At 52.7% G+C, this 22654-nt stretch overlaps 1 protein-coding gene across 4 annotated transcripts in view; it reads left to right on the forward strand.

Moving 5' to 3' along the window:
• Positions 1 to 22654, forward strand: part of LOC140388534 (monocarboxylate transporter 5-like) — a 124619-nt gene that overhangs the window by 78566 nt on the left and 23399 nt on the right. For 2 of the 4 annotated variants that reach the window (XM_072472900.1, XM_072472903.1), the window contains exons 2-5: positions 8878 to 9010; positions 13113 to 13256; positions 14489 to 14650; positions 18211 to 18897. In XM_072472900.1, coding sequence (XP_072329001.1) covers positions 8878 to 9010; positions 13113 to 13256; positions 14489 to 14650; positions 18211 to 18897 — 1126 coding nt within the window. The remainder of the gene's footprint in view (positions 1 to 8877; positions 9011 to 13112; positions 13257 to 14488; positions 14651 to 18210; positions 18898 to 22654) is intronic. The other 2 variants (XM_072472901.1, XM_072472902.1) reach the window with 2 other exon arrangements.

Here is a 22654-nt window from a genome sequence, read left to right on the forward strand (position 1 = left end):
GTGACCTTCCCAAAACGAAGAAATCTATCCGGGAGTATACCTTATGGACATGGGAGAAAAAGGAGAACTCTTTGGTCAGCGGCCTAGCAAATCTCCACGGATCCACTCCCCCCATTTGGTCCATAAACCCCCTAAGCACCTTGGCCGCTGCCGGCCTTCTTCTGGTCCTGGATCTAGATCTATCTAACCCTGGGTCTAGCACTGCGTTGAAGTCCCCCCCCATTACCAGGTTTCCTACCTCCAGGTCCAGGATGCGTCCCAGCATCCGCTTCATAAATCCCGCATCATCCCAGTTCGGAGCATATACGTTGACCAACACGACCTCCATTCCCTGCAGTCTGCCACTCACCATCACACATCTGCCCCCGCTGTCCGCTACAACGTTCCTAGCCTCGAACGACACCCGTTTCCCCACCAATATGGCCACCCCTCTATTCTTTGCGTCCAGCCCTGAGTGGAACACCTGTCCCGCCCATCCTTTCCTTAACCTAACCTGGTCCGCCACCTTCAGATGCGTCTCTTGAAGCATGGCCACGTCTGCCTTCAGTCCTTTTAAGTGCGCGAACATTCGGGCCTTCTTAATTGGTCCATTTAGGCCTCTCACGTTCCGCGTGATCAGCCGGACTGGGGGGCTGCCCGCCCCCCTCCCCTGTCGACTAGCCATCACCCTCTCTGGGCCAGTCCCACGTCCCGGTTCCGCGCAGCCACCCGTCCCCCAGGCGGCGCATTCCCGCCTCGGCCACCTTTTCTCTTACCAGCTCCCTTTCGATCTCAGCAGCAGCAACCCAGTTGTCGTCTCTCCCCCCCCCCCCCCCCCCCCCCCCCCCCCCCCCCCCCCCCCCCGCTAGATCCCCATCTAGCATGGTTACTCCCCCCATATTGCTTCCGAAAGTCAGCTGACTTCAACTGACCCCGGCTTCTCCCGCTGAGTCGCTGAAGATTGGCATGCAGATACAGCATGCGGTGAGGGAAGCTAATGGCATTCTGGCCTATAGCGAGAGGATTTAAATATAGGAGTAGGGATGTCTTGCTGCAGATATACAGGTGTAGGCACCTAAAATGGCTGATGCCCTATTAATTTGGCAAAAACCCGATATAAAATGGCTAACCGAAAAGGCTGATGGGAAAAGCAGCCAACAGGACACAAACGGACAGCTGCAGACAGAATAGTGTATTCGGCTCTGGGGATGTCGGCCCAGATTGAATGCCGATCCAGACCTCTCGGCGCCTGCAGTGGCCGAAACAAAGACAGGTGAACGACCACCCCCCGATCGAGGAATCGCCCCAGTATTGGAGCATATCGAACCCAGTGATTGGGAACAAGTCCAATCACTTGGGATCAGGGTCAAGGGCCACCCCGAGAGGCGGGAAGCCCCTGGTCCCTATAAATTGAGGGGCCAAGTTCAGATCTCTCTCTCTCTCCCTTCTTCTCCTGCTCGCAAACTTCGCAAGAACATCGACCAGAAACAGTAAGTTTGACTCCAGCGATCGCTACCCGATAGAGGCTCCTAGCCATCGACCCGTATCAGTCTTTTGAATCCCGCAGGCCAGACCCAATTCGATCAGCCATTCGTTTCCCTGACCTGGTGGGCCATCCCCAAAAGTTAAGTATTGGCCAGTAGTGGTAGGTTTTGATATAGATAGTAGGATTATTGTGTAAGTATCTATTGCTGTACATAATAAATGACCGTTGATTTCAATCTTACTAAGCGGTGTGCTGACTTATTAATCATAACTCGAGATTGAACCACGTGGCAGTATCAGAAAGATACCTGGCGACTCGTGAGCAAAGATGACATTATCAGAGCTAATAAAACTAAGGCTAAAAAGAGCAACACAGGGCCTTGGTGAGGCCACACCTTGACTATTGTGTGCAGTTTTGGTCTCCTAGTTTAAGGAAGGACATTCTTGCTATTGGGGGTGTCCAGTGAAGGTTCACCAGACTAATTCCCAGGATGGCAGGATTGACATAGGAAGAAAGACTGGATCGACTGAGCTTATACACACTGGAGTTTAGAAGAATGAGAGGGGATCTCATAGAAATCTATAAAATCCTGATGGGACTGGACAGGCCAGATGCGGGAAGAATGTTCCCGATGTTGGGGATGTCCAGAACTAAGGGTTACAGCCTAAGAATAAGAGGTAAGCCACTCAGGACTGAGATGAGGAAGGACTTCTTCTCTCAGAGCGTTGTGAACTTGTGGAATTCCCTAGCACAGAAAGCTGTTGGGGCCAGTTTGCTGGATTTATTTGAGAGGGAGCTGGACGTGGCCCTTGCGGCTAAAGGGACCAAGGGGTATGGAGAGAAAGCTGGAAAGGGACACTGAATTTGCATGATCAGCCATGATCATATTGAATGTTGGTGCAGGCTTGAAGGGCCGAATGGCCTACTCCTGCACCTATTTTCTATGTTTCTATCCCTAATTGCCCTTGAGAAGGGAAATCCGTGTCCTTACCTAGTATGATCTTAATGTGACTCCAGACCCACAGCAAGGGGGTGGACTCATAGCTGCACTTGGAAATGGCCCGGTGGGTTAATTCAAGGGCAATTAGGAATGGACAATAAATGTTGGCCTGGCCAGCAACACCCACGACTGTGAATGAATTACAAAAAAGGTGACTTGCCTTATCAGCTAATGAGCGTGAACTCAAGGCTAGATTTCAGTTTCAAAGAGCATAGTGATAAACTGGAAACTGCAACTCATGGAGTGACCTTGATCCTGTGACTCATCAAAAGCTTAACAAATCTTTAGAAATTAACGCTTTCCCACCTTATCTTCTTGTGTGACTTGCGTAAATCCCAGATGAACATGGTGTGAAATGACTCCATAAATGTCAAGTCAGTGGAGACTGGGACTTCCGGTTGCGGCGATGCACTGCTAAGCCGCACGTTTCGGCAGCTCCCGTTCTAACAGACTTTTGGGCTCTTTTCGGGAGCCCCAACGGAAATTTTTTCAGACCAAACCCAGTGTGGGGTGACGAAGGAAGGTGCCCCCCCGGGTGTGTATGGAAAAGACCAGTGGCAGTGGCCAGATTGCGAAGGATCCTTTGGAGCAGCAGCAGAGAAGAGAAGGAAGAAGCAAGATGGCGGCGGATGGAGCCCAGACGACATGGGGCCCGGACCAGCAGGAATTCCTCCGACGGTGTGTGGAGGAACTAAAGGAGGTGCTGGCGCCGATGCTATTGGCAATCGATGGGCTGAAGGAAACACAAAAGGTCCAGGCGATAGAGCTCCGTGGAGTGAAGGCAAAGGCAGCCAAAAACGAGGATGAGATACAGGGCCTGGTGGTGAAAACGGAGACACATGAGGCGCTACATACGAGATGTATCGAAAGGCTGGAAGCCCTGGAGAACAGCTCGAGGAGGAAGAACCTCCGGATTCTAGGTCTCCCCGAAGGAACAGAGGGAGCTGACGTTGGGGCTTATGTGAGCACAATGCTCCATACGCTAATGGGAGCTGAGGTCCCATCGGCCCCCCTGGAGGTGGAAGGGGCTCACCGGGTCCTTGTGAGAAGACCAAAGGTGGGAGAACTACCAAGGGCGATAGTGGTGAGATTTCACCGCTTCATGGACAGAGAGGTGGTCCTGAGCTGGGCCAAAAAGGTACGGAGTAGCAGGTGGGAGAATGCGGTGATACGAGTGTATCAAGACTGGAGCGCGGAGGTGGCGAGAAGGAGGGCGAGCTTCAGTCGGGCCAAGGCGGTGCTTCACAGGAAGAAAATAAAATTTGGGATGCTGCAGCCGGCGCGATTGTGGGTCACGCATCAGGGCAAGCACTACTACTTCGAAACGGCGGATGAGGCATGGACCTTCATCCAAGAAGAGAAACTGGACTAGAACTGAGAGACTGATGCTGGGGGGGAAACAACGAGGTTGTGGTACAGAAGTGTAAATTGGGGAATGGGAGGTTTATAGTATTGAAACGATAGATGGGAATTTCTCTCCTCTCGATGGGGGGACACGGAGAAATGTGGGCGCCGGTGGAAAAAGGGACTGAGAGGGGGGATGGGGAATGAGGGAGCTGCGCCATAAGGGGCGGGGCCGATAGGAAAGCGCAGTGTTTTTGCCGCGCTATGGAGATGATGGCGGGAAGATAGGCGCAGGAAGGAAGAGAGTTTCACATGCAGGGGGGTCAAAGAGAGAACGGGGGAAGCCGGGGTCAGGTAGAGTTAGCTGACTTTTGGAAGCATCATGGGGGGAGTAACCATGCTAGGTGGGGATCTAGCGGGGGGGACGGGGTGGGGGGGAGGGGGGACTAACTGGGATGCTGCTGCTGAGAGCAAGGGGGAGCTGGCAAGAGAAGAGATGGTCGGGACGGGAGGACGCCGCCTGGGGGATGGGTGGGTGCGTGGGACCCGGACGGGGGCTGGCCTAGAATAGGGGATGGCTAGTCGGTGGGGGGGGGGGTGGCCCCCCAATCCGGCTGATCACGTGGAATGTGAGAGGCCCAAATGGGCCGATTAAGAGGGCCTGGGTGTTCGCGCACTTAAAAAGACTGAAGGCGGACGTAGTCATGCTTCAGGTGACGCATCTGAAGGTGGCGGATCAGGTTAGGCTAAGGAAAGGATGGGTGGGACAGGTGTTCCACTCAGGGTTGGATGCGAAAAATAGGGGGGTGGCGATACTGGTGGGGAAATGGGTGTCGTACGAGGCTAGGAATATAGTGGTGGATAACGGGGGTAGATACGTGATGGTGAGTGGTAGATTGCAGGGAAAGGAGGTTGTGCTGGTAAATGTATATGCCCCGAACTGGGATGACGCGGGATTTATGAAGCGGATGCTGGGACGCATCCCGGACCTGTAGGTGGGAAGCCTGGTAATGGCTTCAATACTGTGCTGAATCCAGGGCTAGACCGGTCTAGATCCAGGACCGGAAGAAGGCCGGCAGCGGCCAAGGTGCTTAGGGGGTTCATGGAACAAATGGGGGGAGTGGATCCGTGGAGATTTGCTAGGCCGTTGGCCAAAGAGTTTTCCTTTTTCTCCCATGTCCACAAGGTTTACTCCCGGATAGATTTCTTTGTTCTGAGTAGGGCACTGATCTCGAAGGTGACAGGAACGGAGTACTCGGCCATAGCCGTTTCAGACCATGCCCTGCACTGGGTGGTTCTGGAATTAGGAGAGGAGAGGGAGCAGCGCCCACTCTGGCGACTGGATGTGCGACTATTGGCGGATGAGGGGGTCTGTGGAAGGGTGCGGGGGTGTATTGCGAGATACCTGGAGGTCAATGACGATGGCGAGGTCCAGGTGGGGGTAGTATGGGAAGCACTGAAGGCGGTGGTTAGGGGAGAGTTGATCTCCATTAGAGCTCACAAGGGGAAACAAGAGGGCAAAGAAAGGGAGAGATTAGTGGGGGAGATTTTGAGGGAGGATAAAAGATATGCGGAGGCCCCGGATGAAGGACTATATAGGGAGAGGCGAAGACTTCAGACGGAGTTTGACCTGCTGACCACAGGAAAGGCAGAGGCACAGTGGAGGAAGGCACAGGGGATGAGATACGAAAATGGGGAAAAGGCGAGCCGGCTGCTGGCCCACCAGCTTCGCAAGAGGATAGCGGCGAGGGAAATAGAGGGAGTTAGGGATGAAACGGGAACTACGGAGCGGAGAGCAGGGAAGGTAAATGAGCTGTTTAAGACCTTTTATGAGAGGCTATATAAGTCCCAACCCCCGGAGGGAAAAGAGGGAATGCAACAGTTTCTGGACCAACTAAGGTTCCCGAGGGTGGAGGAGCAGGAGGTGGCAGGCCTGGGGGCGCCAATTGAGGTGGATGAGGTGACTAAAGGACTGGAGAACATGCAAGCAGGGAAGGCCCCGGGACCAGACGGGTTCCCGGTGGAATTTTACAGGAAATATGTGGACTTGTTGGCCCCGCTGCTGGCGAGAACCTTTAACGAGGCCAGGGAAGGGGGGACTCTACCCCCGACAATGTCGGAGGCGACGATATCACTAATCCTGAAGCGGGATAAAGATCCGCTACAATGCGGGTCATATAGGCCTATCTCACTCCTAAATGTAGATGCCAAGCTGCTGGCAAAAGTGCTGGCGACGAGGATAGAGGATTGTGTCCCGGGGGTGGCGCATGAAGACCAGACAGGGTTTGTAAAAGGAAGACAACTGAATGTCAATGTTCAACGGCTGCTGGGGGCGATAATGATGCCCCCAGCGGAGTGGGAGGCAGAGATAGTGGTGGCGATGGATGCGGAGAAGGCATTCTATAGGGTGGAGTGGGAGTATTTGTGGGAGGTGTTGAGGAGGTTTGGATTCGGGGAGGGGTTTGTCAGATGGGTCAGACTCCTATATGGGGCCCCAGTGGCAAGTGTAGTCACAAACCGGCAAAGGTCGGAGTATTTTCGGCTACACAGGGGAACAAGGCAGGGGTGCCCCCTGTCCCCATTACTGTTCGCGTTGGCAATTGAACCACTGGCCATAGCGTTGAGAGAATCTAAGAAATGGAGGGGGGTGGTTAGAGGGGGAGAGGAACATCGAGTGTCACTCTACGCAGATGACTTGCTGCTATATGTTGCGGACCCTGTAGAGGGGATGACAGAGGTTATGCAGATATTGACGGAGTTTGGAGATTTTTCGGGATACAGGCTAAATATGGGGAAGAGCGAGCTTTTTGTAATACACCCCGGGGACCAGGGAAGAGGAATAGACGCCCTGCCGTTAAGGAGAGTGGAAAGGAGCTTCCGATATTTGGGGATCCAGGTAGCTAGGAGCTGGGGAACTTTACACAAACTCAATCTGACGCGACTGGTGGAGCAGATGGAGGAGGATTTCAAGAGGTGGGATATGTTGCCGTTCTCATTGTTGGGCAGAGTGCAGGCGGTAAAAATGATGGTTCTCCCGAGGTTTCTTTTCGTGTTTCAATGTCTCCCCATTCTGATCACGAAGGCCTTTTTCAAGAAAATAGATAGGAGCATTATGAGTTTTGTGTGGGCAGGGAAGACCCCAGGGTCTTTATGGTTCTACACAGAGATCCCCTGTGTCTGGAGCAGCGGAAATTCCCTCACCTGTTGCCTCGTAAACGCCCTCACTTGCATGTATCTGAAATTGTTCCCCGGGGGCAACTCACACTTTTCCTCCAGCGCTCCCAGGCTCGCAAACGTCCCGTCTATAAACAAATCCCTCAGTTTCCTAATTCCTGCTCGTTGCCAGCTCTGGAACCCTCCGTCCATCTTTCCTGGGACAAACCTATGGTTGTTCCTGATCGGGGACCACACCGAGGCACCCGTCACCCCCTTGTGTCGCCTCCACTGCCCCCAGATCCTTAAGGTTGCTACCACCACTGGGTTTGTGGTATACCTTTTCGGGGAGAGTGACTCGGCCGGGACGTTTTGAGGCTGGCCAGCCCCATAAACCTCTAAAATACCTGCGCTGCTCTAATCCTGACCTGCTGAGCTTCACGGATTTTAATTGGTGCCCGTACATTCAGCTGCCAATTCTCTGAGCTCTGGAATTCTCTCCCGCGACCTCTCGCTTGCTCTACCCCTCTTTACAGACACTCCTTAAAGCCTACTTCTTTGACCAAGCTTTTGGTCATCTTTCCTAATATCTCTGTGTGTGTCTCGGTGTCAAATTTAAATTTATAATGCTCCTGGGAAGCACTTCTGGTCATTTACTATTTTACTGTCTGTGTGGAGTCTGCTCGTTCTCCCCGTGACTGTGGGTTTCTTCCGGGTGCTCCAGTTCCCTCCCACAGTCCAAAGATATGCATGTTAGGTGGATTGGCCATGCTAAATTGCCCCTTAGTGTCCAAACAGGTTAGGTGAGGTTACTGGGTTACGGGGATGGGGTGAGCCCAGATGGGGTGCTTTTTCGGAGGGGCGGTGCAGACTCGATGGGCCAAATGGCCGCCTTCTGCACTGTCGGATTCTAATGCGTGATATCAGTGCAAGGTTCTGGTATTGTTGTGAAGTTAAGGGTGCCACATGAAGAACATTTGTTGATGGTGGCAGTGGTTTTGAATGAACCAGTTAATTCTATGTCAGTGAAGCTCGAAATGGGAGCTAAATGAAGCAACAATAACACCAGTGACAACCGGAAGCAATGTTGCCCACAGCTGTGAAATAGTAGCAAAGTTTGTTGTTTTGACAACCAGTCTGTGTTGTGTGGGACCATCATTTACAATCCTCCATTGATAACCGCACATGGTGGGCGCAATTCTCCCATCGGGAGTCGAAGTGCCGATGCCGGAGTGAAACCGGAGTGTTTCACTCCAGCATCGGAACCCGCTCCCAGCCCCCTATTCTCCCGCCCCCAGGGGGCTAGGAGTGGAATCGCGTCATTTACGTGCGCCGGGCCTTGGCGCGTGTAAAAGCGGCGCCACATAAATGACGTCACCCGCGCATGCGCGGTTCCATCCTCCTCGAGGCCGCTCCGCAAGATGTCGGATGGATCTTGCGGGGAGGCGGAGGAAAGGAGGTCCTCCTTCAGAGAGGCAGGCCCCATTTGAGGCCCTCCCCGGTGCAGGAAGCCCCCTCCTCCCCCCACAGGCCGCTTCCCCAGCGTTCCCGGGCTGTTCCTGCCGGCAGCGACCAGGTGTGGATGGCGCCGGCGGGAACCCGTTGTATTGGGCAGGCCGCTCGACCCATCCGGGTCGGAGAATCGCCACTCGCCCGTTGCAAACGGCGAGCGATGATTCTCCCAGCGGCCAGCCATGATTCTTGCCGCGCCGGTTTTGGGGGGGGGGTGGGAGAATTGCGTGCGGGCATCCGGGTGGCATGGCGGGGCACGCGCGGCGCCCCGGCGATTCTCCCACCCGGCGTGGGGTGGGGGAGAATTCCGCCCGGTGTGTCGCTCAGAAGCGGGTTGCCATGGGGAATGTACCAGATTCAAGCTCTGAATGTAATTTTTGTTCTATCTCTTTGATTCTTGCAGATAAATGTGTTGGCAATGGGAATACTGAAATCATTTGGGATGTTATCTGTTGCACTTCAGGAAACATTCCAGGCATCTATGGAACAGATCAGCTGGATTGGATCTATTCTGTCATGTGTACGTTTAACAGCAGGTATTATTATGTAAAGCATTCCTCTGTAGTGTAGAAGGGGGGGGGGGGGGGGGATTCTCCGCCCGCGTTGCGCCTGGCGCACATCCTGCTATTCCGGGAGAATAGTGGGACAGCCCCTAAACAGGATTCTCGCTGGCTGCTGAAAGGTGCCGCACACAAACTGGTTCAGAGGAGGATGTTTAAACAAGCATTTAAAGATGGTCGGACTGTTCGAAGCTGGAGTCTCCTGGCTCCCGGGATTCTTGGCATCCGGGTGGCATGGCGGGAATCACTACCGCAGATGAGGCGCGGTGACCGCAAGGGGGCTCAGAGGTCCTTGGAGCCCCCGGGTTGTCGGGGACATGGCCGCCAACCTAGATTCTTGGGCAAGGCAGAGTAGCGGGAGTCCGCACTCTTCCCCCAACACCATGATGCTCCAGGCCTGTCAGCCGGGAATTATGGGGGGGTGAATTGGTGCAAGTATTTACAAGTGGGGCCCAGGTGCCATGGCTGTTGAGGGGGAGCGAGGGGTGAGCAAACTTTTCAGAGTCGCTGGGGCGGGTGCAGCCTGGACCTCAGAGAGTAGCGGGGGAAAGACTTGGTGACAAGTGCGTGGACTCGGGGTAACCCCCTGGGAATTGGCGTGCTCTGACTGGACACCCATTGCTGCATAAATTAATTTAAACCCACCCCCCTTGGCTGTTCACACTGCTCACAGAACCCTGCCGGGAAACCCAGCCAACCCGATCCTCTGGAAACCCCCCTAACCCAGCAGTGTCATAAAGGGAATGGGCGTGGCCAGGCCCAATGGCCGGCCCACCAACTGCAGTCGCTCCTCAGTGCTCTCCTCAGAAGCGCAGCCCCACATCAGAGGAAGCAGGGGATTAGCACAGCTCACCCCTAACCAAGGACACAGGCACCGTGGTCGTTGGAACCCTCACTGCCAAACGGCCCCTCGCAGGACGAAAGCCTCACCAGTGACGCTATCGGCTCGCCCACCCCTGGGGATCACGAGATGTCTCCAAGCGCTGCCTGTCCACCGCACCCCTGATCCCATCCACCCTGCCCCCAACCAGGAAAACTGACCAGCTGCCTGTCACAACCCTGTGTGTAAAACCCAAGCTCCACATAACACTGCAGCTATTGTCCCAGCAACGCACGCATCCTTCTCTCACCCACACCTGTAGGACCTGCCCGCACACCAGGCTCTTAGCATGGAGACGAATTGCTGTACAGGATGAACATCTCCACCACACAATCAGTTGCCACTCTCCTAGCGGGATAGCACAAGGCCCACCCGGTGAGGAGGCCCACAGCAGACCACTCAATAGAGAACGTGGACAGGGGCCACAGAGCCTATTGCTGACACTGGTTGGGAAGGCACCAGCACTCCTGTTGGCAGGAACGGGCGGTGAGGACTGAGTCTCCTGACTTCACAGGCTGGGCGCCAGTCACTGATAGGGACAGGGGTGCATTGTGGACTTCCTCGTCTTGAAGGGGCTGGGGGAGGGGAAGGGGGGAGGGAGGAGGGCCGTATTGAGGGTGGTGCAGCAATACAACTCAGAGTGACCATGTAACCGGAAGGTATTGGATGGTCAAGGGAATCCTCATCTTGCTGACATTCTCTGTCTCTCCCCCTTCCTGCTGCTTCAAACCCCCCTCCGGCACATCTACCTTCCCTTGAGACTCTCAACCCTTCCCTCTCCCTTAGTCCATCCACCCCTTCCCTCTCCCGTAGTCTGTCACTGCACCTACGCCCTAGCCTTCCACCCCTTCCCACTACCACAGCTCTCCTTCCCCCTTCCGAGGGTCATACCAGCATCACCACAGGGTTGACCCTGGGTTGGCAGTACCAGCGGGTCTTGTGCGTGGGACAGAGGAGGATGATGACGACTTGCTGTGAGATGAGCTCTGCTGTTCCTCATTGTCTGACAAAGTCTGACTCCTGTCTTTAACATACCACTGTCCACCCGGATGATACCGGCACGTGTGCCGGCGATTCCGTCTCAGCAATGTCCATCTGCGCGTGGTACACGTCCAATGCGACTGGGCTTCCCTATCCTCAGTCTCCGCCATCGACCGCACAGTGTGCCCCAAGCCTTGGATGTGCTGACACATGCCCTGACATCTTCCCCAGGCCTTCCACCACGTGCTCCAGCCTTTCAGTCTTGGCCTGGGTACCACGCATTGTCGGCAACATCTCCAGCGCCCGTGGGTCTGACATGTTACCCCCCCCGGACCATGTATTCCTGTACCATAGGCAACTTCAGCTGCTGCCTGTCGGTGCCACCGGACATGCCCAGGACAGAGCCTCTTCATTGGCAATGTGATAAAAGTCATCTTAACCCCCACCAACTGTGCCAACCTCTGACCGCACAGCTGAAGGCTATCACTAATAGGGCATTGGCAATGTTAGTAATGTGAGCAATTCACAGTTGCAGGTTGTGTTTGCTGTTTGCTCCTGCTGGTGGCTGCAGATACCTGCAGGCTGCTGTTGCTGTTTTCCTTCCTGTAGCCAGAAAGAGGTACAATTGTTTCTAAGATACCTGGGTCCTGGAACACTGGGCTCAGGGGGACGTATGAGTCCAGATGGCAATCCGGTCTGAAGCAAGAAGAAGTTGCTGGACCTGGTGTGCGTCATTAATCCAAATGGGCCCCCTGATGACGCCATTAAAGAAATGCTTTCGCAGATTGCTGATGCCTTTGTTACTGGTGTGGTGAGTGCTGCATGTACCTGGCACATCATTGCGGGTTAGACACACTGGAAGTCAAGGATGTTCAACTTCACCTTGAACGCCAGTGGAATATGTGGATGCCAGGATTTGATCCCGGTGAGATTGGGCCATGTGAGAGGGCCTGCACAGCTGCGGCTCCTGGATGGAAACTGGCACTGATACGTGCAACAAGTAACACATTGATGGACAGAACTTTTCTACGACAATGTTCTGGACATGATAATACAGTCTCAGGCTTATCCTCCATTTCTGTTGAGGAACCTGCGAGGGGTGAAACTCTGTGTTTGTTTTTGTGAAAATGAGCTGATAGATTGTATTGGTAACAATATGGAATGGTGACGTTTCCTTGTTGCTTAACGCATAGTGTGATATGTGGAATGCTGCGTAGTTGACTTTCAAATCTTTGTTACTGTTGACCATTTAATAAACAAAATATTCTCAAGTGGATTCCTGTGGGTTGATGTACCATGTCGCAGGTGGGTGTGACTGCGCAGACTGTGAGGCCTGGACACTGGAGGCTCCACAACCACAGAGACAGCAGCCAACAATTGAACACCCAAGAGCTGGACCGTGGCCCTGGGGATACCCCCGTGACCACCGGGTGGGTGTAAAGGGTGGGGGGTACCACTTAACATCATTGATAGTGGAGCTTAAGTTATCATGCTAAATGGCTTATTCTTGGGTCTAGTGGTAGTTTAGGATTGTCGTGATAATGTACAATTTTTCTCTTTTTTTCTGCTACTTTCCTCACATCCTTCCAACTTCCTTTCTCTTACTGAAGATCTGGGCCTAGTTGCCCTCTGATATAATGTTCAAATGATCATAATTTTTAGGGGTTTCATGAGTATTGGGAACTACAATGAGTGTTTCATATGGGGTAGGATTAAAGCCAGACCAAGTCATAAAGTCATAGAGTTTTACAGCATAGAACGAGACCCTTTGGTCCATTGTGTCTGCCCCAGATATCAAGCACCTCAAAGAATCAAAGAGAATCAAAGAATCAGTACAGTGCAGAAGAAGGCCATTCGGCCCAGCGAGTCTGCACCGACCCTCTGAAAGAGCACCCTGCCTAGGCCCACTCCCCCGCCTATCCCCGTAACCCCACCGAACCTTTAGACACACTACAGGGCAATTTCGCATAGCCAATTCACCTAACCTGCACACCTTTGGACTGTGGGGGGAAACCGGAGCACCCGGAGGAAACCCACGCAGACACGGGGAGAATGTACAAACTCCATGCAGACAGTCACCCGAGGCTGGAATTGAACCCGGGTCCCTGTCGCTGTGAGGCAGTGGAGCTAACCACTGCCGCCCTCAAGTGATCACATTCCAGGTGCTTTCTTCCAGAAGTAATATTGACTTGGACTTTTGTCATGTTTCTGTTTCAGGTCCGATTGCTGGTATATTCTGTGCAAAGATAGGCGAGAAGCAAACTGGAATTCTGGGAGCAGTCATGGTATCTACTGGATTGTTCTTAAGTTCGTACGTTGATAGAATTGCCTTCCTATATGTCACCCTTGGCTTATTGACAGGTAAGGGAAGTTTTTACTAAAATGTACAGAAAAAAGATCCTTTGTAGTCCAGCTTTACTGGAAGAGCTGTTTCTGAATCCTTTCCCTTTATTTCCCAGTTTGAGAGACATAAGGACATTGGCCAAGTTGCCTTCTTTTAGGTTGAATGATTCGACGATATTAAGGGAACCACTTCAATATTTCATTGAAATGGGGAACAGGAACTCAGACTGGGGAACAAGGCTATGAGTGAAGCAGGACTACGTGGCATGGCCAAATCTAATCATAGCAGCTGGTTCTCTAACCACTATAGGCAGCCCCTCCATCACACAGAGACACCAGGGTAGAAGGTGTGGTGTATTGGTGTTCAACTGGCACAGGGCAATCCAATGATGCCGCATTTCTGGGTAGATTGGTCAGCAACATATCTCAGCTCACGTCTACAGATGGTCTGTGCAGGAGACACTGTTTATCTTCCATCCTTTTTCGCAAATGGGAAGTTATTTTACCTACGCTTCACTCCCTACCCCCCTTTTGGTTTCTTCCTAAGAATCTCTGAGTGCCTTGCTCCATTAGTGGCCAACAGGCATGTTGGAGGTTTGCCCCGGCCCTTTTTGGAATGCTTGTATTCAGTATTCACCTAGTTTGTGAGAGTTGAACATCAAGGGCGAGATTCTCAGGATCCCAGCCGCGTGTTTCTTGGCGGCACAGCGTTCGCTTATGGCGGGATTCTGTCATCCCGCCGCTGGTCAACGGGATTTCCCATTGAAGCCATTCCACACTGCCGGGAATCCCGACAACCGGAGAAATCCTGCCCTAATATTCCTCTCCCTCATCCTACAGTGACGACTTACATTTGTACAGCACCTTGACCATAGCTAAATGTGCCAAGGCACTGCACAGGAGCATTATCAAACAGCATTTGACATCAAGTTAGGTGGTGATCAAAAGCTTGGCCAAAGAAATAACTTTTAAGGGAAGAGAGAAGCCGAGATCCTGCTCTCGGCCTGAGCTTCCTGATGTCAGTATTGTCGAAATCGGAAACCTTCACGTGGGGAATGGTGGGCTTGATCAATGCCCCTCCCTTGCTGTGGATTGCAGCATTAAATCTCCAATTTGTGGTCCCGCAGCTTGCTGCTTAATGATAAAACTGTTGTTGCTCAGGGAATTCTGAAGGTAACAAATTGTCTTTCACCCGGCATTCTCTTGTTGTGCAGACCAATGGTAATGTGTTTCTTGCTATCTCTTTGCAGGGTGTGGGTTTGCTTTTTTATCCCAGGCTGCTGCTCTTAACACCACCAAGTACTTCTGCAGGAAACTTACCACTGCTTGTGCCATTTCCCGCTCAGGAACAGGGTTAACCTTCGCCCTGGCTCCATTCCTTCAGTATCTTCTCAACGAATATGGCTGGCGAGGTAGGTAACTAACTAAACTCTCATTGCAATGGAGTCATTTTTTAAAGGGTCTTACTCGATCAGGTACGCATAAAACAATTGTCAAGTTTGTTTTCAGAGATTGAGTTCTCTTTGAATTTCCACCGAGCTTTTATTAGCGACACCCAGAGGTGTATTTTCCATTTAATGCCTCCCCAATCAGGAATTCTGATTGGGTGGAGAATGGAGCGTGGAGGGAAAAAGGGGCGCCAAATTTGTTGCAATGCTCTGATCCCCCCACCAGCAGCCTCAGATGTTATGGAAATGAAGTGATTTGTCAGCTTTCAGGCAGGGGTAACTGATGGGGGTCTCTAATGGGGCTCTCGATTGGGCGTTCTGATTGGGGGGGTCTCTGATGGTGTTCTTGATTGGGGGGGTCTGATGGGAGGTCTGCTGGGGGGGGGCAGTCGGTGGAGAGCAGGGGTCGGGACACCAACATGCATGCGTGCCGTGGGGTGGTCACCAGTTATTCCTGTGGCTGGGGGAGGATGACCCTACTCTTCAGCGGGGGTGGGGGCAGGATTCGCGCTGTGCTGGGGGGGGGGGTGGGGAACTGGCCATCGGACCTCGGTATCAGGCCCCCCGCTCAAAATGCCGACAAATGCCGGGGTTCCGACAGAATATGGCGAGCTCCTCCCATGCATAAATGAGCCTGGTTCAGGAGTGAGACCAACATACCGGGCCTTGAGGCAGCGGAAATGAGTAGCGATTCTCCACTGGCGGGAGCACTTAGGCTGCAGAACGGAGAATCCCAGCCCCAATCTCTTACACCTGGGCGGGATTCTCCCTCCCGTGGCACCCACTTTCTGGTGCGGCGCGCCCCCCGCCGGCAGTGGGATCCTCCATCCCGGCAGCCGGCCAATGGGGTTTCCCCTTCTGGGCACCCACTCGCCGTCAGGAAATCCGCGGGCTTGAGTGAGCTACCGACGAAGCGGAAGATCCCGCCGAGGGGGAATCCCACAGGTGACGCATGGACATTGAGCTAAATACTCCCGGGACTCGCTGATGGGTTCAATGGCAGGTGCCTGGGCAGAATTTGGCAGGAGTGTAAAAATCGGGTTCACACCAGTGTGAATTTCCGTCAGGAAGTTCGGCAGACCATTGTAGATCAGGAAACCTGCTGAAGGCCCTCATGAAACTGATTGCATCCTGCTAATGGGATGTAGATGAAGTTCTGCCTGGGATTGTACCACCCATGCCCGTTTCTCTGTGGCGCCAGTGGAAAAACCTGCCGGTCCAAAACATGTCTGGAACAAGGTGGCGTGCAGATGTTAGCGCTCACCTAGAGTTGCCTCCGAAGATCGGAGTGGAGGTCAGCAGCCACCTTGGGCCCCTGAAAACCACAGTAGCAGGCGGGGGAAGCATCTCCAGGTGGCTCTTCCAGATCCAGTGTCATACAATAGGCCCATTTCCAGCCTCAGAATGTTCCCGGAGATCCATCTCCATTTTCAGGAAGTCCACCTTCTTCAATCATGGGCCAGTGATGATGGGCGCTGTTTCAATATGGCATCCGGATAATGCGGTGGAGTTATTGCCAACATGCCTGCCTGCTACGGAATATGGCACAAAACACCCGGGCCGGGATTCTCCGGTATCCGGGGGGGTGGGCCGTACCGGCGCGAAGGAGTGGCGTGAACTACTCAGGCGGCGAGTCGCCCGGAAGGTGCGGAATCCTCCCTACCTTCGGGGGCTAGGCCGGCGCTGGAGTGATTGGCGCAGCGCCAACTGGCGGCGAAGGGTCTCCGCCGGCTGGCGCGAGTTGGCGCATGTGCACGAGCGCCAGCATGTTCCCAGAACCGCTGCCGTGATTCCTGCGCATGCGCAGTGGGTTTCTGCTCCGCGCCGGCCATGGCCGAGCTTTACATATGCCCACGCAGAGGGAAAAAGTGCCCCCACGGCACAGGCTCACCCACAGATCGGTGGGCCCTGATCGTGGGCCAGTCCACCTTGCGGCCCCCCCCCCCCCCCCCGGGACTGGATCCCCCCCCACCGAGGACTCCGCAGGCCGCCCTCAGAGCCAGGTCCCGCCGGTACGGACCTGGTCTAATCCACGCCGGCGGGACTGGCCGCAAAACGGGCGGCCGCTCAGCCCATCGGGGACCGGAGAATCGCCGGGGGGGCACTGCCAATGGCCCCCAACCGGCACAACGTGATCGCCACCCCCGCCAGAAAAACGGCGCCGGAGAATTCGGCAGCCAGCGGCGGGGCGGGATTCACGCCGCCCCTTTGCGATTCTCCGACCCGGCGGGGGGTCAGAGAATCCCGCCCCCGTTTCTGAGCCGCTAGGTATGGCATGGTTCCCACCGGCCTTTGCAACGAGAAACCCCACATCTCCTTGCCACTGCCTCAGGACCGAGTCTCAGATGGGAAAATTCCACCAATTGACTTTTTACCCCCAAACCTAAATTTGAATGTATTGATGAAAGGAAAGTTCCTTTTTCTTGGTGGCTGTAATGGTTTGAAGTGAAATGAGGGAGGCAATTAGAGCCCCCTTCCTGGTTACATACAGTCAAATGTCCAGTATTCCACAGGGGCAATTTGCAAAGTTAAGGTCCCAATATAACCCCCACCCCCATACAAGACAGAAGTGCAGGATTGAGATGGGGCTGTGATACTATTGACCAATTGTGCAACTTAGGGGTGGATATTTAGACCCCACGGAGGGTGAGCACAGTGGCTGGTAGGCACGGAATCTCATGCCACTGATTGGCGTGATCGTTAGTTGACCATTTTCCCAGAGGTGGGATTAGGGTGACTGGGCTACCTGCTATCATCGGGAGTTCCAGGCCTATTAAAGCCTTTAACCAGAGGCTGATAATTTTCCAGAGATGTGGAATAGGAGCTGTCTGGAGGAAGCCTCCCAGCCAGCCGCAACTGGGAAACTATCGCTCCAGGCAGACCTTGAGTCTCTCTGGTTTTAGCTGTGGCTCCAGGTTGCTCTGTGGCGAGAGCCTCCCATCATAACGGTAGCCCTGCTGCTAAGGGCATCACCGCCTTGAGGCACCCTCCCTTTCTCTCAGCTGAAAACTCAGCCTGTTGCTCCTTCAGCAGAATCCGGCCTCCTGCTGGCCCACTAGCTTCAAGAGCTAGTCTGCCATCCTTAATTGGATAGCAAGCCTGCCTCGTGACCACCGATTACAGCCTTTATCCCCACAATGCAGTATTCTGACTCCCATTCCCCTGGGATCGGGTTGCCAAGTCCATGGCCCTCAGCTTCCTCTGTTGCAAGGCTGCACACTGTGATCGGTGCCAATCCTTATGTAGAAAACCAAATGTAAACCCCTCAATTAGATTATAACATGCACCTCCCTCTCACATATTCAGAATTTAACAAATGTTGGTATTTAATTGGCTCACTGTTCAGAATCCTTAATTGTCTATTCAGCTGTTCACTTCATGTTACAAAGAGTGGATATACGTTGACATAGTTAATTTTGCACATTTCCGAAATTGTGTTTTTCTCTCTATTTGTGAAAAAGGACTTTACCTTTTCAGGTAGAATGCTCATCAAGTTAATGATTTCTGCTGCTTGTATTGTACAGGTGCAATACTCATTCTTTGTGGATTAACGTTGCACCTGATCCCGCTGGGAATGCTAAATCGTCCAATTTATTTGAAGCCAGATGTGGCCGAGGACAGCGATCGGAGGGAATGCCGGCAGGGGCAGCTGCTGCTACTCGATGGCAAAGCGGCCATGATCACTACCGGAGCACCAAGGGCACAGCTTCCAATCAGTCACCATCCAAAACCTGCCCGGCGACTCCTCTCCAGTCAGAACGGACCGGAGGAATCTCACTCTTTGCGTTGTGACGAGAAAGAGGCTGTCGAACAAGATCACCGTGCGCCCAATGACTTGTCAATCCTCCGGCCTCAGGACCTCTGCTCACCCCTGGAACCAATTTTATTAAGACAGTTACATTCCACTGTCCTGCCAAGCTGCAAAGTCCAAAATAGAAGCTCAAGCCAAATATTGGCCACGGTTACCAAGCCAACTGACACAAGCCACAAGGGCTTCAGTCGGGAGCTAGGTGCCCAACTGAAGTCCATTTCTGTCGGTGTGAAAAATCTCATTGACTTTACTCTGCTGACTAACCCACTCTTTATTATTTATACTATTTGCACCTTCTTCAGCCAACTAGCCTACTTCATACCGTATTTTCACCTGGTAGCCAAGGCCAAGGCTTTGGGCATTGAACAATTCCAAGCCACATTACTCATTTGTATTGCTGGTAAGTACTTTACAATGTAGTCCAATTATATCCAGTATAATTATTGCAGTAATTGCTGCTATCCTTCTTCTGTTACATTATTGCTGTGGTGAAAAGGGGGATGATAAGGCCAGAATTTGATTGGCAGTGGAAAAACAGCAATACTATAGGAAGTCGTATTCTGCCATGTTTAGTTATTTGTTCCATAGAATCATAGAATTGTCACCATTCAGCCCATCGTATCCATGCTGGTCCTATACTCAGCTCGGCCCTTTCAAATTCTTCCTCTTTAGTTGCTTATTCAACTCCCTTCTAAAAGCCCCAGTTGTATCTGTCTCTATCACATTCTCAATGATTGCATTCCACTGCATAAAAACGATTTTCCTCAAGTCACCTCAAGTTGGTTCTTTTGTCAATCGCCATATATCCGTTAGTCCTCTGCTTTCTCAACCCTCCTGGCAAAGCGACCGGTTTCTCTCGATCTACTCGTGCGATTTTAACACCACTTTCAAATCTGTTCCCAATCTTCCCTCCTGTCAGGAGAATAATCTATCCACATTAATGAAGTCCCTAATCTCTGGAGCCATTCTCATGAATCTTTTCTGCATCCTCCCCAAAGTGCGATGCCCATAATTGGACACAATACTCCAATTGAGGCTCAGCCAGTGTTTCAAAAAAGTTTATAACTTCTGTGCTCTTGTACTCCTTGGCTCAACTTATAAAGCCCATAACCTATAGAGTAAAGGATTAACATTAGGAGCACATGGTACTGACCTGATGATGAAACATCACCATGATAGAGTAACAGTGATCTGCAGCGAGCAGAAGTTTCAACCTCATGCAGAGCTCTCAGTATGTCCCTGATATAGAAAGTAATGGGGCGTGATTTAACGCCCAAAAAAGAGTCCCGTTTTGGGGGCGAATAGCAGAATGTTTATTGGCACCTGCAGCGCTGAGAAAGACCCTGCGATCAAACGGGATTCTTTTTTCTGGTCATGTCAAGGAATGCCCTGCCGATGCCACATTTATCTTCATTTACTGCAGTGCAGGAAGAGATCAGAGTGCCATTTTTATATGCCGCAAAAATCTCTCAACTGCACCCCCCCAAACCACAGCTTCTGGACCCCGCGCCCCCACGCCACAATATGCTTGTTAGGGGGCCCTTGAGCCACCACCTGATAAGGGCAGGGCACCCCGCAGGTCTGATCCCTAGCCAACCACCACCTAGGCACCCCGACAGTGCCAGGGTGGCACTGCCAAGGTGCCCGACTGACAGTGCTAAGGTGTCCGGATGGCAGCAGGAATGCCAGGGTCCCACCCTGCCCGGAGCTTGACCACCCGGGGGCCTCCGATGGCCTGGGAGACCCTCCCCCCAGGTGCCGTTATGCCTGTCCACAAGCTAACCGGCGTCATGATGATGTCTCCCAAGTGGGGGCATTCGTTCCGGGGCGCTGGGAGAATCCGGGGCAGATATATTTAAGTGAACCTAACTGCTCACTTAAATATGTAAATCTGGATCCTCTCCCCCCAGCGAGGGCAAGACCCAGATGAGACGTCTCGTGAGATCTTGTTAGATATTGCGGGGGCATTCCAATCTTTGCAAATCTCGCGGGAGGCCTCTCGAGAGATTAAATGGCCTCATTGCGTCACCACGAGGCAAGGCCGTACATCGTGCCATGGTTTTAAAAACTACAGCCTCAAGCAGCTTACTTTGGTAAAATAGACAAGCCCAAAGAACGCTGTCTGGACACCGAACACAACAAAGATACAGTCGGCCTCCGTCACAACTTTCTCTTTTTTTTTAAAGTATATTTTATTCAAGTTTTTTGGCCAAACATAACAATACGTAGTGTTTCCTTTACACAACAATAAAGCAATATAAATAACCGTGGCCAGTTTTAAACAAATAAATAAGTAATATATAAACAAAAACAAAAAACAAAACTAAATGGCAACTGCCTTGTCCAAAATAAATACTCTCCAAAAATACAATCCAACAATCCAATGTACAATTACATATACCAAATACCTATACATATACAATAACATCCCTGAGAGTCCGTTCGATTCCTCCCCCTCCCCCCCCCCCGGGTTGCTGCTGTTGTCTACTTCTTTTTCATTCCCTCTATCTTTCTGTGAGGTAGTCGACGAACGGTTGCCACCGCCTGGTGAACCCCTGAGCCGAACCCCTTAACACGAACTTAATCCGTTCTAGCTTTATGAACCCTGCCATATCGTTTATCCAGGTCTCCACACCCGGGGGTTTGGCTTCCTTCCACATTAACAATATCCTGCGCCGGGCTACAAGGGACGCAAAGGCCAACACGTCAGCCTCTCTCGCCTCCTGCACTCCCGGCTCTTCTGCAACCCCAAATATAGCCAACCCCCAGCTTGGTTCGACCCGGACCCCCACCACCTTCGAAAGCACCTTTGCCACCCCCACCCAGAACCCCTGTAGTGCCGGGCATGACCAGAACATGTGGGTGTGATTCGCTGGGCCTCTCGAGCATCTCGCACACCTATCCTCTACCCCAAAAAATTTACTAAGCCGTGCTCCAGTCATATGCGCCCTGTGTAACACCTTGAATTGTATCAGGCTTAGCCTGACACACGAGGACGATGAGTTTACCCTACGTAGGGCATCAGCCCACAGCCCCTCCTCAATCTCCTCCCCCAGTTCTTCTTCCCATTTCCCTTTCAGCTCATCTACCATGATCTCCCCCTCGTCCCTCATCTCCCTGTATATGTCCGCCACCTTACCGTCCCCCACCCATGTCTCTGAGATCACTCTATCCTGCACTTCCTGCGTCGGGAGCTGCGGGAATTCCCTCACCTGTTGCCTCGCAAAAGCCCTCAATTGCATATACCGAAATGCATTCCCTTGGGGCAACCCATATTTCTCCGTCAGCGCTCCCAGACTCGCAAACGTCCCATCTACAAATAGATCTCTTAATTGTACTACCCCAGCTCTTTGCCATGCTCCAAATCCCCCATCCATTCTCCCCAGAACGAACCTATGATTGTTTCTTATCGGGGACCGCACCGAAGCTCCCGTCCCTCCCCTATGCCGTCTCCACTGCCCCCAAATTTTCAATGTAGCCACCACCACCGGGCTTGTGGTGTATTTCTTTGGTGAGAACGGCAACGGCGCCGTCACCATTGCTTACAGGCTAGTCCCCCTGCAGGACGCCCTCTCCAATCTCTTCCACGCCGCTCCCTCCCCTTCTCCCATCCACTTACACACCATTGAAACATTGGCGGCCCAGTAGTACTCACCTAGGCTCGGTAGTGCCAGCCCCCCCTGTCCCTACTACGCTGCAAGAATCCCCGCCTCACTCTCGGGGTCTTCCCAGCCCACACAAAACTCATAATGCTCTTCTCAATTCTTTTGAAAAAAGCCTTCGTGATCACCACCGGGAGGCACTGGAACACAAAAAGGAATCTCGGGAGGACCACCATTTTAACCGCCTGCACCCTACCTGCCAATGACAGGGACACCATGTCCCATCTCTTGAAATCCTCCTCCATCTGTTCCACCAGCCGTGTTAAATTAAGCCTATGTAATGTACCCCAATTCTTGGCTATCTGGATCCCCAGGTACCGGAAGTCCCTTGTTACCTTCCTCAACGGTAAATCCTCTATCTCTCTGCTCTGCTCCCCCGGATGCACCACAAATAACTCACTTTTCCCCATGTTCAGTTTATACCCTGAAAAATCCCCAAACTCCCCAAGTATCCGCATTATCTCTGGCATCCCCTCCGCCGGGTCCGCCACATAT

This window comes from Scyliorhinus torazame, chromosome 13, assembly GCF_047496885.1.
Source record: "Scyliorhinus torazame isolate Kashiwa2021f chromosome 13, sScyTor2.1, whole genome shotgun sequence".
Classification (NCBI taxonomy): Eukaryota; Metazoa; Chordata; class Chondrichthyes; order Carcharhiniformes; family Scyliorhinidae; genus Scyliorhinus; species Scyliorhinus torazame.